General features: G+C 37.5%; 1 protein-coding gene across 6 annotated transcripts in view; it reads left to right on the top strand.

Annotated features, from left to right (window-relative positions):
- USP33 (ubiquitin specific peptidase 33) overlaps positions 1 to 18,948 on the top strand; it is a 71,337-nt gene that overhangs the window by 16,633 nt on the left and 35,756 nt on the right. For 5 of the 6 annotated variants that reach the window (XR_009538897.1, XR_009538899.1, XR_009538898.1 and 2 more), the window contains exons 2-8: positions 10,996 to 11,127; positions 11,331 to 11,384; positions 11,811 to 11,873; positions 13,001 to 13,153; positions 15,761 to 15,863; positions 16,621 to 16,690; positions 18,189 to 18,302. Coding sequence is in view for 3 of the 6 variants with exons in the window: in XM_060139721.1 (XP_059995704.1) it covers positions 11,047 to 11,127; positions 11,331 to 11,384; positions 11,811 to 11,873; positions 13,001 to 13,153; positions 15,761 to 15,863; positions 16,621 to 16,690; positions 18,189 to 18,302 (638 nt within the window). In the remaining 3 variants the exon portion in view is untranslated. The remainder of the gene's footprint in view (positions 1 to 10,995; positions 11,128 to 11,330; positions 11,385 to 11,810; positions 11,874 to 13,000; positions 13,154 to 15,760; positions 15,864 to 16,620; positions 16,691 to 18,188; positions 18,303 to 18,948) is intronic. The other variant, XM_060139723.1, reaches the window with a different exon arrangement.

Consider the following 18,948-nt stretch of genomic DNA (forward strand, 5'->3'; position numbering starts at 1 on the left):
CATTTAATGGAATCATCAATATGTATGTTCCTATTACCATTTTCTTCATTATTTTGGGTTTGTTTTTGCAGGTCTTTTCCTTCTCTTGTGTTTCCTTCCTAGAGAAGTTCCTTTAGCATTTGTTGTAAAGTTGGTTTGGTGGTGCTGAATTCTCTTAACTTTTGCTTATGTAAGCGTTTTAATTTCTCCATTGAATTTGAATAAGATCCTTGCTGACTAGAGTATTCTTTGTTGTAGGTTTTTCCCTTTCATCACTTTGAATATGTCCTGCCACTCCCTTCTGGCTTGCAGAGTTTCTTCTGAAAGATCATCTGTTAACCTTATGGGGATTCCCTTGTATGTTATTTGCTGCTTTTCTCTTGCTGCTTTTAATTTTTTTTTGTAGTTAATTTTTGATAGTTTGATTAATATGTGTCTCAGAGTGTCTCTCTTTGGGTTCATCCTGTATGGGACTCTCTGTGGTTCCTGCACTTGATTGACTATTTCCTTTCCCATGTTAGGGAAGTGTTCGACTGTAATCTCTTCAGATATTTTCTCAGTCCCTTTCTTTTTCTCTTCTTCTTCTGGGACCCCTAAAATTGAATGTTGGTGCGTTTAATGTTGTCCCAGACGTCTCTGAGACTGTCCTCAATTCTTTTCATTCTTTTTTCTTTATTTTGCTCCCTAGTAGTTATTTCCACCATTTTATCTTCCAGGTCAGTTATCTGTTCTTCTGCCCTGTTATTCTGCTATTGATTCCTTCTACAGTATTTTTAATTTCAGTAATTGTGTTGTTAATCACTGTTTGTTTCCTCTTTAGTTCTTCTAGAACCTTGTTAAATATTTCTTGTGTTTTCTCCCTTGTGTTTCCGAGATTTTGGATCATCTTTACTATCATTACTCTGAATTCTTTTTCAGGTAGGTTGCCTATTTCGTCTTCATTTATTTGGTCTTGTAGGTTTTCACCTTGCTCCTTCATCTGTAACATATATATATATATTTTTAATTAAATTAAATTTATTTATTTATTTTTGGCTGTGTTGGGTCTTCGTTTCTGTGCAAGGGCTTTCTCTAGTTGCAGCGAGCAGGGGCCACTCTTCATCGAGGTGCGCGGGCCTCTCACTGTCGTGGCCTCTCTTGTTTTGGAGCACAAGCTCCAGACGCGCAGGCTCAGTAGTTGTGGCTCACAGGCTTAGTTGCTCCATAGTATGTGGGGTCTTCCCAGACCAGGGCTTGAACCCGTGTCCCCTGCATTGGCAGGCACATTCTCAACCACTGCACCACCAGGGAAGCCCTGTAACATATTTTTTTGTCGTTTCTTTTCTTTTTTCTTTTTTTTTTTTTTTGATGGATGGATGGTGCTGTATTCCTGTCTTACTGGTTGTTTGGCCTGAGACATCCAGCAATAGAGTTGGAGGCAGTTGGTTAGAGCTGGTTCTTGGTGCTGAGATGAGGACCTCTGGGGGGCCTCACTCTGGTTAATATTCCCTGGGGTCTGAAGTTCTCTGTTAGTCCAGTGAGTTTGACTTGGAACTCCCACCATGGGAGCTTGGGCCCGACCGCCAGTCTGGGAATTGAGATCCCGCAAGATGGTTGCTGGGGGTTCCTCCCATCCTCTTAGGTCTCCGTGGTCCCCCACCAGTGCCTGGTAGGTGCCCTAATTGTGAGGAGATGTGAATTCCATGTCCTCCTAGTACACCATCTTGACTCCGCCGTGAAAAGACATTTGATAGAGTTCATTAATACCATTTCTAACTAATATAATAATATAAATCAACTATACTTCAGTTTTTAAAATTAATTTATTTTATTTTTGACTGCATTGGGTCTTTGTTGTTCTAGTGGCCAGCGGTGGCAACTCTTCATTGTGGTGTGCGGGCTTTTCATTTCAGTGGCTTCTCTTGTTGCACAGCACAGGCTCTAGGCACGCGGGCTTCAGTAGTTGCAGCACAGGGGTTCAGTAGTTGTGGCTCTCAGGTTCTAGAGCACAGAGTCTGTAGCTGTGGCGCATGGGCTTAGTTGCTCTATGGCATGTAGGATCTTCCCGGAGCAGGGGCTTGAAGCTGTGTCCCCTGCATTGGCAGGCAGATTCTTAACCAGTGTGCCACCAAGGAAGTCCCTGTACTTCAATTTAGAAGACCATTTCTGATTTTAAAAATGTAAGTACACTAAGAATGGAAAAAAATTATAGCAGATATCCTAAATGGTAAAACATTAATATAAGGACCCTGACATGGATGCTTACAGTCACCTTTATATTCAAGATTGCCTTTAGAGGTTCTAATAAATGCATTAAAACAGTAAAATTAAATAGCTGGTAGTAATATTGGAACAGAAGAGGTAAAATTATCAGGTTGCCTAGTGTACTTAGAGAGTAGACAAGGAAATGGAAATGGAACAGTGAAGGAAGTATGTTTTTACAGTTATCAAACTATTCTGTGTAGAATATTAGTCTCTGAATTAGATTAATATAATACGGGCATAGACAGATGAGTTAAAAAAAATAGAAAATCCAGAAATATTTTATGTGCCAATTTTAATAAAGAATAAAGATAGGATTATAATTCAGTAGGAAATGTGTTGATTGTATAATAAAGGCACTGGTACAAATGTCTGCCCATCTGGAAGAAAATAAAATTGGATTCCTGTCTTAAGATAAACTCCAGATAGATTAAAAGCCTTGTTAAAAAAAAAATTTAAGGGTATTCTACAGCTTTAACTCTATAAATTAGGGTGAAGGAAACCTTAAGATTGGAAACTCAGATGCTATTATAGAATGAGATCTGTCTGGTTTTATAAATGCAAACTTTTAATAATAAAGCGTACCATAAGAAAGTTCACAATAGTTTTGGCACTAAGGTAGGCATATAGACTAATGGAAAAGCATAGAGCCCAAAATAACGCACACATATAGTCATATTTTAAGAAAATCTATTATCAGCTTTACTGAGGTATAATTGACAAAATTTTTTTAGGCTTTTTTTTTTTTTTTTTTTTTGCGGTACGCGGGCCTCTCACTGTTGTGGCCTCTCCTGTTGCGGAGCACAGGCCCCGGACGCACAGGCTCAGTGGCCATGGCTCACGGGCCTAGCTGCTCCGCAGCATGTGGGATCTTTCTGGACCGGGGCACGAACCCGTGTCCCCTGCATCGGCAGGCGGACTCTCAACCATGGCGCCACCAGGGAAGCCCCTGACAAAAATTTTTATATATAAGGTGTACAATGTGGCAGTTTCATATAAACATACATTGGAAAGTAATTACCACAGTCAAGCTAGTTAGCATTCATTACCTCATGAAGTTACTTTAATTTTTTTTTCTTGTCATGCCCCCACCCCTTCCCCTTTGGCAACCACCTGTTCTCTGTGTTTATGTGTTCCTTTTTGTTTTGTTTTTTAGATTCCATGTATACGTATTTGTCTTTCTTATTTTGACTTATTTCACTTAGTATAATACCCTCTAGGTCAATCCATGTAGTCACAAATGGCAAGGTTTCATTCTTTTTTATGGCTGAGTAGTATTCCATTTTGTGTATATGTGTGTGTGTGTGTGTGTGTGTGTGTGTATACACCCCACATATTTTTTATCCATTCATCTGTTGATGGATACTTAGGTTGTTTCCATATTTTGGCTGTTGTAAATAATATTGCATTAACATAGGGATGCCCATGTATGTTTTTGAATTAGTGTTTTTGTTTTCTTCAGAAAAGTATGCAGAAGTGGAATTGCTGGATCATATGATAGTTCTATTTTTAATTTTTTGAGAAACTTCCATACTGTTTCCCATAGTGGCTGTACCAATTTTCAGTCCCACCAACAGGGCACAAGGGTTCCCTTTTCTCCACATCCTCACCAACACTTGTTTGTTGTCCTTTTGATAATAGGCATTTTGACAGGTATGAGGTGATATCTCATTGCAGTTTTGATTTGCATTTGCCTGATGATTAGTGATGCTGAGCATCTTTTCATGTGTCTCTTGGCTAGCTGTATGTCTTTTATGGAAAATGTCTATTGAAAATGCCCGTTTTTAAATCAGGTTGCTTGCATCTTTGATGTTGGGTTGTATGAGTTTTTTGTATATTTTGGATATTGATCCCTTATCAAATAAGGGGCAATTGTGGGGTCTTCTGTTGTGGCAGCGCTGACTGCTGTGGGTGTGCTAGTGGCTGGGGCTGGCCCCTGGCCTGGTTGGCTGCCAGGTGCTGCCTCTTGTAGAGGTTGCCAGTCAAGAGTGGAGTTTTGTTTCCTGCAGACCGCCAGCTTTCCCATACTCAAGCCCTGCTGGCCTTCAGAGCTAGATATTCTGGGGGCTCATTTTCACTGTGCAGATCCCTCAGGCTGGAGAGCCCAGTGTGGGGCTCAGAACCTTCACTCCTTGTGGAGAAACTCTGTAGTAGTGATTTCTTTTTTAATATTCCTTATTTTTGGCTGTGTCTGGTCTTAGTTATGGTACGTGGGATCTTTCCTTGTGGCACGTGGACTCTTCATTGTGGCGCGTGGGCTTCTCTCTAGTTGTGGTGTGCAGGCTGTCTAGTTTAGTTGTGGCTTGTGGGCTCAGTAGTTGTGGTGCACAGGCGTAGTTGCCCTGCAGCATGTGTGGTCTTAGTTGCCCAACCAGGGATCCAACCTGCGTCCCCTGCACTGGAAGGTGGATTCTTAACCACTGGACCACCAGGGAATTCCCTGCAATTGTGATTATTCTCTTGTTTGTGGGTTGCCTACCCAGGCGTGTGGGTCTTGACTATATTGCATCTCTGCTCCTTCTGTCTATTTCATGGTTCCTTCTTCATATCTTTAGTTCTGGAAAATCTTTTCTGCTAGTCTTCAGGACATTCTCATAGATAGTTGCTCTGTAAATAGTTGTAATTTTTGTGTGTGTGCGGAAGGAGGTGAGCTCGGGGTCTGCCTACTTCACCATCTTAGTAAAGTATCCCCTAATCAAATGTTTTTTGTCAAGAGTGCCAAGACCATTCAGTGGGAGAAAAAACAGTCTTTTCAAGAAAGGGTATTGGGCAAACTGTATATCCATATGCAAAAATATGACATTGGATCCCTACCTTACACAAACATACAAAAATTGACTTTAGTGGATCAAAGGCCTAAACATAAGAACTAAAACTCTTAGAAGAAAACATAGAGGAGGGAACTGTGACATTGGATTTGGCAGCGACTTCTTGGATCTGACACTAAAAGCACAGGTCACAAAAGTAGTAAATAGATAACTTGGATTATATCAGTTAGAAACTTCTGTGCATCAAAGGACACAGTCAACAGAGTGAAAAGGCCACCTATAGAATGGGCGAAAATATTTGCAAATCGTGTATCTGGTAAGGAGCTAAATATCCAGAGTACATAAAGGACTCCTACAACTGAACAACAAAAAAGCAAAAACTCGATTAAAAAAATGGCTCAAGTACTTGAATAGACTTTTCTCCAAAGAAGGTATATAAATAAATGCCTAACAAGCACATGAAAAGATGCTCAACATTACTAATTGCAAAAATGCAAATCAAAACCACAGTGAGATATCACCGCAATTGAATGTTATTCAGTCTGGAAAAGGAAGGAAATTCTGGCCCAAGCTATAAAAATCAATGAACGTTGAGGACATTATGCTAAGTAAAATAAATCACAAAGAAAATACTCTTTCACTTGTGAAGTACCCTGACTAGTCAAATTTGTAGAGACAGAAAGTGAAATGGTGGTTGCCAGCGGTTGGTGGGAGGGGGAATGGAGAGTTGCTGTGTAATGCTGTGGAGTTTCACTTTTGCAAGATGGGATGAGTTCTGGAGATTGATTGCCCAACAGTGTGAGTGTACTTAATGCTACTGAACTGTACATTTAAAAATGGTTAGGATGGGCTTCCCTGGTGGCGCAGTGGCTGAGAGTCCGCCTGCCGATGCAGGGGACACGGGTTCGTGCCCCGGTCCGGGAGGATCCCACATGCGGCGGAGCGGCTGGGTCCGTGAGCCATGGCCGCTGAGCCTGCGTGTCCGGAGCCTGTGCTCCGCAACGGGAAAGGCCACAACAGTGAGAGGCCTGCGTACGCGAGGAAAAAAAAAAAAAGGTTAGGATGATAAACTTACGTGTATTTCATCAAAATTAAAAATTAAAAACTTAATAGACAAATAGTAAGTTTGAAAAATGGTTGCAGTATAGAAGACAGGATTCTGTTTACAAGAAGAGGCTATCAACCCAATTGTAAAAAGGGCAAAGATTTAAAGAGCCATTAAATAAAATAACAAATCTAGGAGGCTATAAAATTCATGAAAAGACAGTCTCACAGGTTGTCAAGGTAATGCAAATTAAAGAGTCTTGTGCTCCACTGACTGAGCTAGCCACGCATGTCAAGACAATGCAAATTAAATACTAGTGAAATATAACAGCATACCCATCAAATGACAACAGTTAAAAAAAAGAAAGCCAGTAATACCTTTACTAGTATAGAAAACGGTGTTGATGTACAGAAAATGGTATTCCCTTATGAGTGGAAATATGAATTGTTATAGCATTTTTGGAAAGTAATATTGTAAAATCTCTTTTTATAAATTGGCCCATGTAATACAAATATAAAAGCCCACCCATTATGTTTACATGGATTTTTTAGTGGCAGAATATGGAAGCAAAGTGAAAGTCTATTATTAGAAGAATTGATTGAATGCATGCATCCATGTGTGAATGCATTTCGTATGTATCCATGAAAATTTTGACATAAATGGATGTCTTTTAAAATATTATTGAAAAAATAAAATATTATTGACAAAAAAGATGGCCATGTATATCTCTGTATGTGTATTTGTGTATGATTTATATAGAAAATTATTAAAGCATACCTACAGGTTTTATAGTGCAGGTATGCTGGTGATAAATTCTTTCAGCTTTATTATGTCTAATGCAGTCTTTATTTTGCCTTAGTTTTTGAAAGATATTTTCCTAGGTATGGAGTTCTTGGTTGACAGTGTTCCTTCAGTAAACTGTAAAGATGTTGCTCCTCTGCCTTCCAGCTTATGTTGTTTCTAGTATACATTCTGGGTCTTTTGGGGCTGCTTTTAAGATGTCTGTCCTGTCACTGGTTTTAAGCAACTTGTTTTTGATACGCTGTGGTTTTATTTGTTCTTATATCTTGTGTTGCTTCAATTTGTAGGTTTTTTAGTTTTCATCCTGTTCAGACTTTTCCATCTAGCTGAGTGATGCTCTTGTTTAAGTTTCCCCATCTTTGTGTTTCATAGTTTCTTTTGCTGTGTCTTCAAGTTCATTATTCTTTTGCCTTGTCTTATCTACTCTTAATCTCATCCATTGTATTTTTCACCTCAAATTTTTTTTTTTAACATCTAAATACTTGATTTGGGTCTTTCTTTTTTTCCCTATCTTTCATGTCTCTCCTTATCATTTGTATCCTTTATTCTATCATCTGTCTTATGTCTGGGTCCCTGAGTTTTTCTTCCCCACTGAGGGTCAGATTTTCCTTCATTGTATATCTTATAATTTTTTTTTTTTTTTTTTTTTTTGCGGTACATGGGCCTCTCACTGCTGTGGTCTCTCCCCTTGCGGAGCACAGGCTCCAGACGCGCAGGCTCAGCGGCCATGGCTGATGGGCCCAGATGCTCCGCGGCATGTGGGATCTTCCCGGACCGGGGCACGAACCCGTGTCCCCTGCATCGGCAGGCGGACTCTCAACCACTGCGCCACCAGGGAAGCCCTATCTTATAGTTTTTTAAAATTAATTAATTAATTTGTTTATTTTTGGCTGCATTGGGTCTTTGTTGCTGTGCGTGGGCTTTCTCTAGTTGTGGCGAGCAGGGACTACTCTTTGTTGTGGTGCACTGGCTTCTCATTATGGTGGCTTCTCTTGTTGTGGAGCACAGGCTCTAGGTGTGTGGGCTTCAGAAGTTGTGGCACGTGGGCTCAGTAGTTGTGGCTTGCAGGCTCTAGAGCACAGGCTCAGTAGTTGTGACGCATGGTCTTAGTTGCTCCACGGCATGTGGGATCTTCCCAGACCAGAGCTCGAACCTGTGCCCCCTGCACTGGCAGGCAGATTGTTAACCACTGTGCTGCGAGGGAAGCCCCTGTATATCTTATAGTTTTTGATTGGATGCCAGACATTTGATTTTTACCTTGTCAGGTGCTGGTTGTTTTCATTCCTTTAAATGTTCATTTTTTTTTTCTGAGGCACAGTTAAATTCCTTGGGAACAGTTTGACCCTGTAATGCTCTCTTTTGAACTTTTTGAAGGCAGAACCAAAGTAGTCTTTCTTCTAGGGATAATTTTTTCCCAATACTAAGGTGATACCCTTCTGAGTATGCTATTTTATTCCTTCTGTATTATGAAATCTTTAAACTCTGTCTGGTGGAAACACAGACAGACCTGGGTTGGCTTTGAGAATTGTTCTACCTGCTCCTTTCCAATAGTTCTTTCCCCTTCATAGGGTAGTTTAATCACAGGCACATGCTCATCAGTACTGGTTGAAAACATAATGGTAGCCCATTACGAATCTCCAGAGTTCACTTGCTCTCTATTCACTTCTTTACTGTCTGTTACTCAACTTGGCCTCCCTGAGTTTTCAACTCTGTCTCTTCAACTTAGAGAGATCACCAAAATCTGTTTGGGTTTTCTTCTACCTGTACTGTGGCCTAGAAGGAAATTCTCTCCAGGCAGTAAGTTGGGGTAGTCACCTTGTTTTTATCTTCTTATGGATCAGTGTCCTGCAGTACCTGTTATCCAGTGTCTGTGTCTGAAAACCATTATTTTATATTTTTTGGTCTGGTTTCTTACTTACTTGAGAGGGTAAATCTAGTCCATGTCACTCCATTATGGTTGCAAGTGGGAGTATTTGGATAAGAGGGAAAAGATATCTAATTACAAAAGGAAGTGAGAGGTGGGTGGGAAACCGTCCTCCATGCATAAATAAAAAATGGAAAGTATTAATTATTTTAAGTTTAACTTCATGCTCTGAAAGTCAGGAGCATGGCTTATGTAATACTATGTAGTAATGTGGTATTTATAAATAATGACTTATTCAATATCAACCCCAGTGTTATTCCTGTTGTATTTTGTAGGTTGCAGTATAATATTGGACTTATCATTTGATTTGATTTGATAGAAGCTTTTTATTTAATGTGTTTTCTAATGTGTTAATATTTCAGCACATTTATAACTGTTTATTCTTTCCTAGAAAGTTTCTTAACTTTTTCCCAAATAATTTTCTCAAACCCAAAGATGAATGAAAGTTCATAAAATGCCCTGTTATTAAGAATGTACAATCCGGGACTTCCCCTGGTGGCGCAGTGGTTAACAATCCGCCTGCTAGTGCAGGGGACACGGGTTCGATCCCTGGTCTGGGAAGATCCCACATGCTGCAGAGCAACTAAGCCCGTGTGCCATAGCTACTGAGCTTGTGCTCTAGAGCCCACGAGCCACAACTACTGAGCCCCTGTGCTGCAACTATTGAAGCCCACGTGCCTACAGCCCGTGCTCCACAATAAGAGAAGCCACTGCATTGAGAAGTTTGCGCACCGCAACGAAGAGAGCCCCCACTCTCTGCAACTAGAGAAAGCCTGTGTGCAGCAACGAAGACCCAACACAGTGATAGATAGATAGATGGGTAGAATGTGCAGTCCAAAGACGACCTAGAAATCCTTACTGAGTTAGACTTGAGATGTTTACTTGGAAATCACTCACTTAAACCATTCATAAGATAATCTGGGCATTGAATGCAGTGTATAAGTTTGCTCTATGATTCATAAGATTTAAAGTAGAGGTAGATAAAATTTAGTGACATTACAGTACATTGTGATGTCTTGGAGGAAATTAAGTTCACTGGGATTGCAAAATACTTTGCCTTCTGTTTACTTTAATGGAATTGAGGAAACTCCTGAAGAATATTAGGAAAATTATTATTGATTTGGGAAACTACCTCAGTCTTAAACTGGTTGTCTCATAGGGGAGGGAGGTCTGAGACCTTTACTGGTCATATAAAAAAACCTCAAGGGATGATGCAGAGTGCCTAATAAAGTTTTATGTGTATGTGTAGTATGTGCTACACACGTGACATGCACTACCTCATTTAACCCTTACGGTAGGAGTACGACATTCAGCACTTACTGGAATCTTCAGGTCTATTTGACTTTAGAGTCCTTGGCTCTTACCCATGAGATATATAGGTGGATTCAAATCCTAGTTTGAATCCTATGTTAACAATGTGAACTCAGTTAGGTTTTCTTCTCTTATTAGCCTTATATGCAGATGAAGATAATAATGGTGCCTATCTCAGTGTTGTTGGAAGGATCATATGATAATGTGGTTCTCAACCTGGGATGACTTTGTCCCCAGAGGACATAATTTTACACTGTCTAATGACATTGGTTGTCAAAGCTCAGAGTGGTAGTAGTGAGGGTGTTCTGGTACCTAGTGGGTAGAAGAAGGAATGTTGCTAAATATCTTACAATGTACAGGACAACCCTCCACAAGAGAGAATTATCTGGCCTGAAGTGTCAGTGGTGCCAGGGTTGAGAAACTCTGATATAAATTGACTATGCTGGTTTATTGCTAGGATACCAAACTATTTCATTTATATCATCAGTGGGCTATTGCTAGTGTGAAAATGAAGGTTTCCATTTGAATTCTTTTTCTTTTCAATTCCAATTCTAGCCTAAGGGTTAATCTTTTTAAACGAAAAATAAGAAGGGATAAAAATACTTAAATTGAATAACCTGAAGTTTTTTCCCTTTTATTTACCTCTAAAAAATGAAATGGGAGAAAGGGGAAAAAGCAGCAAAAGTAATGGAGAAACAAACTTACATTGAGTCATAGGTATCAATTTTAATAAAATGATTATTTATTAGTAGAGAAACTTCCAGTGTTGAAATTAACTTCAGTTGTGAAAGTACCCTAGATGTATTTGAAAATATACACTTTTGTAGGGCAAACTTATAAACATGTATGCTTCTTGTTTTATCTTTTAATAATTTTTAATATATTAGCACTTTTAAAATTGACTTTTCTGGTCAATTTTTCTGTAGGTATTACCTCATTTGGAAAGCCTTGAGAAACAGGAAAACATTTCTAACAAAATGTCAGCTTTTCGAGGTCATTGTCCGCATTTGGATTCAGTTGGTGAAATAACTAAAGAAGATTTAATACAAAAATCTCATGTAAGAAAGAGGGCTTTTTTTCTTCCTTTAAAAAATCCTTTAAAAGATCATATTCATTTTTCTCCCAGATATGTGTTTTCTGTAGATTACTACAATATTCTATGTTCATGAATCCAAATTTTTTATATATGATATTAGTGAATGTGTATATTTGGCTGTATTTATGTAACGGTAATGTTGCCTGTGTGATTTTCCTTTCATAGGGTTCTTGTCAGGATTGTAAAGTCAGAGGACCAAACCTTTGGGCGTGCCTGGAGGTATGTGTATGTTTCTTCTCAAAAGTTTGATATAAAAATTTATATCTGAACAAGGTTAACTAGAAGATTTTTTTTGACACTTAGAGGACTTCATAAATGAACATACTTTAAGAAGATCATTATCGATTATAAAAATTAAACTTTAAACTTTGGGCTTTAACTTACAGTGCTTTTTGCAGAGTTTGGTAAATCACTAAAATATTTTACCCTCACCTTTTATTAGCGGAGACATATCTTTTAGCTTATAAATATTCCAGTTATATTCTTTTGTGCCTAGTAACTTTTGGTTAAAATAACTGACTTGGGAAGTCATTTAATCTTTCTGTTAAACCATGTGATCAGAACTTCATTGTAAATGTAATGCTATTATTGTAAACTTACATGTTATAAAATACCTAATTTTCCTTTTTATATAATTATTTATAGAATAGATGTTCATATGTTGGCTGTGGTGAATCACAAATAGATCATAGCACCATACATTCTCAGGTATGTATGTAGAAAAATTTCGTGCAAGACATTTTTTAAAGAGAGCCTGAAAGAAAGGGAAAGCAAATACAACATTAAGTTGTAATTCAAAATTTTGTCCGTTTTTCTTTTTTTTTTTTTAATAAACGAGTTAAATCTTAGCTTATAAAAAGGTGGGGAGGGGAAGTATTAGAAAGAGGTTGTAATTAAGAGAGTAGTGATTTAAGAAATGTACCTCCAGATGTATGGAGGTGGTAGCTGAAGATAATAGTAGGATATGGAAGTTGAAGTCAAGAATAGAAGCCTAGGCTATGACAGGGCCTGACTGACTTCAAGTCTCAACTCATATACCTTTTTCTCTACATCCTCCTTACTGGAGTCCCATTTCTACGTCACCCTGGTTGTTTGGTGCTTGTGTGTAATTCTGGCATGCTTCTTTTACAGATTAGATAGAGCTCCCATTCTAAACTATACATTTTCTTGAGAATGAACTGTCTTGTTCATATTTATCTCTACAGCATTAACCGTTCTCAACCAGGGTTCTTCAAGAGAATTAATTAAGGCTCTCAGGCATCATGGTACATAGTTAATTTACTTCTCTATGGTGCATCTAGAATGGTGGTACTCTGTACCATTCTTGGGAGAATTGAGAAAATAGTTACTCAGATCATTGTCTATAGGGCATTATTCTCCTGCAGAACTCTAGTTGAGAAAGGCTGGAGTTTCGTATATCCAAGATCATATTCACTATCGCTTGAGCTGTTTTGTGCTTTGATTCATGTCATTTATATTCTTTTGCCATTCTGATCTCCTGGAACAGTTAACTGTGCTATTGTCAATTTTCTTGTATTATAATTACTTGCTAACCGCAAAGCAGAGTCTTATAATAACTCTTGTGTTTATCTTTATGATGAATAGTGGTGAAAAATGACAATAGAATAACTTTTGGAGTAGGCTTAGATATTGTTACTATTCACTATGCATTAACAATTTATCTAAAAAATGGTTTTTTGGTGCTCCAGTTTAAATTTTCTCTTTTGAGTATATTGTTATTCATCAAAGGCCAGCAGTTTATCTTCTATGGTCTTTTGAAAGGTTTTCAACTATAATTTTGACTCTTCTTCCCTCTCTCCCATGAAATTATACAGGAGACAAAGCATTATTTAACTGTGAACCTTACCACTCTTCGAGTATGGTGTTATGCTTGCAGCAAAGAAGTATTTTTGGATAGAAAATTAGGAACTCAGCCTTCATTACCTCATGTAAAACCACTTCACCAAACACAAGAAAATAGTGTCCAGGTAATAATCTAAATCTGTGTAATTAAAATATCAAATATTTTCAGGTAATAATTTCAGAATTTGTCATGTAGCTGAAATCTAAAAGAGCCCTACTTCACCTGTACTTTAAAAAATTTCCATAATGTGCCTCTTTTCCTCAAATGAAACACCGAAGCTGGCCTTTGTTCTTTTATAGAGTGATGGATTAGAGTGAAATTGAAGCCCACACCTGTCTAAAGATGGAAAAGCACCTGATGTGTTTTAAAAACTTAAAAAAACAGCTGGTTTAAATAATGTTTTTCTAGCCAGTCTGATTCTAGGAGAGGTGATGGGCCTTCTTTGATAGGCCCTAATTCAGCTCTCTTTTCCTCATTTCCCTCCCTGCTTCACCCCAATGTATATTACTGTAAACATTTTACTAATTTATTGAAAACCAGATAGAATACATTAAAGCTTAACATCAGTGTTTGGTTACAAAAGATGGGTAAGCTTGCAAAGATTGGTCACTTAATATTGAGACTTTTCTAGTCATATAAAAAATAGGAAAGGGAGGGACTTCCCTGGCCCTCCAGTGGGTAAGACTCCGCGCTTCCGCTGCAGGGTGCATGGGTTCGATCCCTAGTTGGGGAACTAAGATCCTGCCTGCTGCGCGGCGTGGCCAAAAAAAAAAAAAAAAAAAAAGAAAAAATAGGAAAAGGAATGAAAAAAATAAGAATAGTTGGCATCCTATCATCATTTGGTCTGTATGGTTTAATTAACACATCAGTGAGTTTTTTCCTTCTGTGTTATAGAAATCACATTGTATTTCTATAATTGTGTTCTTTGATAAGATATTTTGTGTTGTATCTTTGTATCACATTCTGATGGTAGATATTTGTGATAGTAAATTTGCTTGCCTCACACATTATATAACTTCAAGTGACTAGATTTTAGACAAGGTATACTTGTTGCATTTCTAGTTTCATAGTTGAATAACTCTAGTTTATAAATTACCATCATTACTGTTTCTCCTACTGATACCTATTTATCATTCAAAAACGTGTTTTTTGGTTTTCTTTTGAATGCCATGGTAGTTTGAAAATAAGTTTACCTGAACCCTCTAACACTATTAACAAAAATGTGATAATTAAAAGTTTAATCACATGAGGAACTGATAACAATTTATAATAATCTAAAGAATAAGTACAGATAGTTCACAAAGAAGAAATACAAATTAAAACACATCGAGAAAATAATCATCACTGACTAAAGAAAAGTAAGCTAAAACAGCTATCTGCCATTTCTGCCCAAATAGATTATGATTGCAAACTCTTAGTGAATGCTGAATCTGGTTGAATAAGTATACTGATACTTTTCTGATAGCTTGTAAATAACTTTCTGGTGAGTTATATTTATAACACATAAAAGGCATGAATTTAATTTCATACAACTTCCTGATGATCCCATTGTTGAAGAAATTACTCAGAAGAAAAAGAAAGTTATTTGTACAGATTTTTTTTAGCAGTATAAAATTTACAGGCTGTTTGAACCCAGTTCATCAGAACATTAATTATAGAATAACAGTATTGGAAATCATTCAAATGTCATTAAGATTTTTCAAACAGTTTTGTAGGAGGTAAGATTTTGAATGATTTTTTTTTTAAAGCTGCTCTACTTCTCTGTATTTCAATACACCAAAGTGAGAATATGGGGCCTACCCAACTATCTAGTATCTACAGATGCCAGGAAGGTAAAGTAAATGTATAAAGTGGGTGGGTATAAGTGCATATATGCGTGCCTTGAAGAAGAGAAATAGGCTGTAATAAGTTGGAGAGCACGTGCTAAGTACATTCTGCTGTTCAGTTTCCTCCTCCCACTGATGGTTGCTAAATGGGTTCAGTGTACTTTGATCTTCTGCTATTAGAAGAGAACTTGCAGAATTTTTTTTTTTAAAGTAATTTCAAAGCAGATGAAATTTTTTTTTTTTAGTAGTGTTTATTTATTTTTACTCGTTGACAGTTTGCTTTTTATTTATTTATTTATGGCTGTGTTGGGTCTTCGTTTCCGTGCGAGGGCTTTCTCTAGTTGTGGCAAGCGGGGGCCACTCTTCATCGCGGTGCGCGGGCCTCTCACTATTGCGGCCTCTCTTGTTGCGGAGCACAGGCTCCAGACGCGCAGGCTCAGTAATTGTGGCTCACGGGCCCAGTTGCTCCGCGGCATGTGGGATCTTCCCAGACCAGGGCTCGAACCCGTGTGCCCTGCATTGGCAGGCAGATTCTCAACCACTGCGCCACCAGGGAAGCCCGAACTTGCAGAATTTGATTTTTATGTGAGCTCACTCAATTTTTAAAATATTAGCTCAAACTTTTGCTTTTGTTTCGGTTTTTGTCCTTTTTTTTTAAAACAGTGTGGACTAGCATTTGACCAAGTCACCAGTTGCAACCTCTTGAGTTAATCCAATTCTCAGGAATTAATATTGGAATTTTAAAAAATATTTAAAACTGTTTCATATGCATAAAAGGATGCAAAATAACTTTAGTAACAAGTATCAGGAGAGATTGTAGAAGTCTACAGATAAGCTGCGAACAAATTAAAAAAAATTTTTGACCTAAGGATTTGTTCAAGCCTGCTATCTTTTCTGTTATCCAGGATTTTAAAATACCCAGTAACACAACATTAAAAACTCCTCTGGTTGCTGTATTTGATGATCTGGACATAGAAGTGGAAGAAGAAGATGAACTTAAGGCAAGAGGTAAAATAATTCTCCTGTATAACACTCCTTTGTATGCTACTGTCCATTTCGTTAGGAAATTGTATCATGTGAATATTTCAAAATCTAGAGATGATAATTACAAAAGATTATTATAATTACAGAAGATAATTACAAAAAAAATTTCTAGGAATCAGATTATCGGTTATGCTTTTTAAAAAAAATTATCAGTTTACATAATCAGGGTGCATTTTTAAGTTCTACCTTTTTTTGTTTATTTATTGTATTATGCATCACTTGAAAATACCAAGGAAATATCCTTTTGTTTTTAATGATGCATGAGTGGAAGTAATGCTAGTTGGCAGTATTTGATTGTAATAAATCAATAAAGTAATTGTATTTTAAAAAAAGTTCTGAAATTTGACCTAGTAAAATTGTATCTGTGAAAAAGCAAACGGACAACTTTGATGCTTCTTTTCTCTTGCATCACTTTACTAAAGCCCACAGTTCTTAACTATCTGTATAGTTTAGTACAGACTTTTCTGTTTTATAGTTGATGTAAGGGAATCTTAACCCTTTAAGGATATATTTAAATAATTTTCTGAAAATTAACACTTTGGTGTAAGTCTGACCTCTTTGGTTATTCAAGTTGCTGTTTGTATTTCTATAATGTATTTTGTATTTCCTTAACATAGTTTGGGAACCATAATAATTACCTAGTTACATACTCAGCGAACACTCATAAAATTGAGTCATTGCATTATTGAATGATAACATAACTTATAATTTTTCCTAATAGGTCTTACAGGTTTGAAAAATATTGGAAATACTTGTTATATGAATGCAGCTTTGCAGGCTCTTTCCAATTGGTAAGTAGATAAATTAATTTTGTTAGTATAGTTTTTTAAAGTTACTCTTGGAGGAGTTCCCTGCTGGTGCAGTGGTTAGGAATCCGCCTGCCAAGGCAGGGGACACGGGTTTGATCCCTGGTCTGGGAAGATCCCACATGCCATGGAGCAACTAAGCCCGCGCGCCACAACTACTGAGTCTGTGCGCCACAACTACTGAGCCTGTGCTCCAGAGCCCACGAGCTACAACTACTGAGCCTGCGCACGTGCCGCAGCTACTGAAGCCTGCGAGCCTAGAGCCTGTGCTCCGCAACAAGAGAAGCCACTGCAATGAGAAGCCCGCACACTGCAACAAAGTGTAGCCCCCACTCACTGCAACGAGAGAAAGCCCGCGCACAGCAACAAAGACCTAGTGTAGCCAAAAATAAATAAATAAAATAAAATTATGAAAAAAAAATAATAGAGTTACTCTTGGAGCAGAAAACCGTGCTGCTGTAGTACACTGAGAAAAAAGGAGTGAGAAGAGAAATGAAAGAAATATACATTAATAGTAATATGGGAAAGAGGTGACAATTATATTCAATTTCCCTAGCCAACAGGATCCCATTAAATCCTTGCTGTACCTCTTCCCTCACCCCTCTCAACACATAGTGCTGCCTCCCCCCCTTTTCTGAAATGCCCCCACTTAAAAAATTATCTGGATTAACTAAAGCCTAAATGTGTAAATATTCCTGAAAAAGTTATTTCCTCTTTCTTGTTGAGTAACTCTTAAGGTAGAGTAGGTAAGAAACTGAGTTGGGACATAATCCATTGTTGTCCCAATGGGGTTGCTTTGATCGTGCCTGTAGTTTCCCAAGACTGCTGGTCCTGGCTCAGACCCTAGGTGGTTGTATGTCTTTGAGGAAGTTATTTGTTTTTACATCTAGAAAACAAGGAGCTTAAACTAATTAATTCCTCAAATCACTTTTAGTTCAGAGGTCCTAGGAAAATATTTTATATTTTTTTGTAGGTGGAAAGTCTCTAATAAAGCAATTAGTTTTTTTTTTTTAATTATAGTCCTGTAAAGTAGGTAGGTGCAGTATGGAATGCTCTGCAGATGATCACCCAGGGAAGAGATGAAAAGTTGAGGAACCCTGATAGTTATATACCTGGTAAGAGCAGAAAAAACAATAAAGAGGGAAAAGAGTTACCAGAGAGGTCAAGAAGAAAAGTAAAAAAGTGCCTTACATTGGTCAAGAGAAATGGGTGAACCACCTGTGACAAATGCTACTGAGGGGGAAATGAAAGGTGTTTACTGGATTTGGCAGCATTGAGGACTCTGATGTGGTGGGTCAAATCTGATTTGATGGGTTGAGCAAGATAATGAAGGAAAGAATGTGAAGCTGTAAAAGGGAGCAAAGAAGTAACAGATACAGGGCTCTATGTGCTGTCAGTTCATTGAATGACTAGAAGTCAATCAATATTAAGCTGTGACTGCACTCTAACTTTTTTTTTTAACCTTTTTTTTTTTTTAAACTAGCCCACCTTTGACACAGTTTTTTCTTGATTGTGGAGGACTAGCCCGAACAGATAAGAAACCAGCTATTTGTAAAAGTTATCTCAAACTGATGACAGAGCTGTGGCATAAAAGCAGGTATGTACTTAATATGTTTATTTTCATTATTATATTTTTAAATGAATGTCATAAATATTAAACATATGCAGGTGCATTTATAGAGCTGTAAAAAGGAGATTTGAGACATTCAGTTTTGGGCATGTTATATTTGAAAATGAACATCCAAATGAAATATCTGGACTGGAGATAAAATGTTGAACTGTTAAAGCTGCTGTTACTGACACTTTTGATTTTTAATTCAGGAGTAGGCATTCTCACAGTGCTAAAATCAGACCATAGAGGCATATATGAATGTTTATTTTTCTGCTTATCTTTATTTATTCTAAGTGTAGCATTAGAAAAATAATTGTTTGCTGTAATATTTTGTATTAGAACTATTCAGAAAGTTGCATTTAATGGTTCCTAAGGACTGCCCAGCCTTTCTTCTAAGAAAACAATCACTAAAGCTTTCATGTACTTATATTCTTAAGTGCTTCAGTTTTCTTTGAGATATTTGACTCCCTACTAAAGAGTATCTCTTGAGTTAAAAATTTGTTATTACTGTCATTTCAGTATGCTAGGAAAAGATTGTTTTAATGAATTATTTTGGGATGTGAAGTTATATATCATTCACATTTCTAATATTCAAGAGACAGAATTCTCTCTTGTCATTTATCCCTATTGG

This window comes from Lagenorhynchus albirostris, chromosome 2 (genome assembly GCF_949774975.1).
Source record: "Lagenorhynchus albirostris chromosome 2, mLagAlb1.1, whole genome shotgun sequence".
NCBI classification, from domain to species: domain Eukaryota; kingdom Metazoa; phylum Chordata; class Mammalia; order Artiodactyla; family Delphinidae; genus Lagenorhynchus; species Lagenorhynchus albirostris.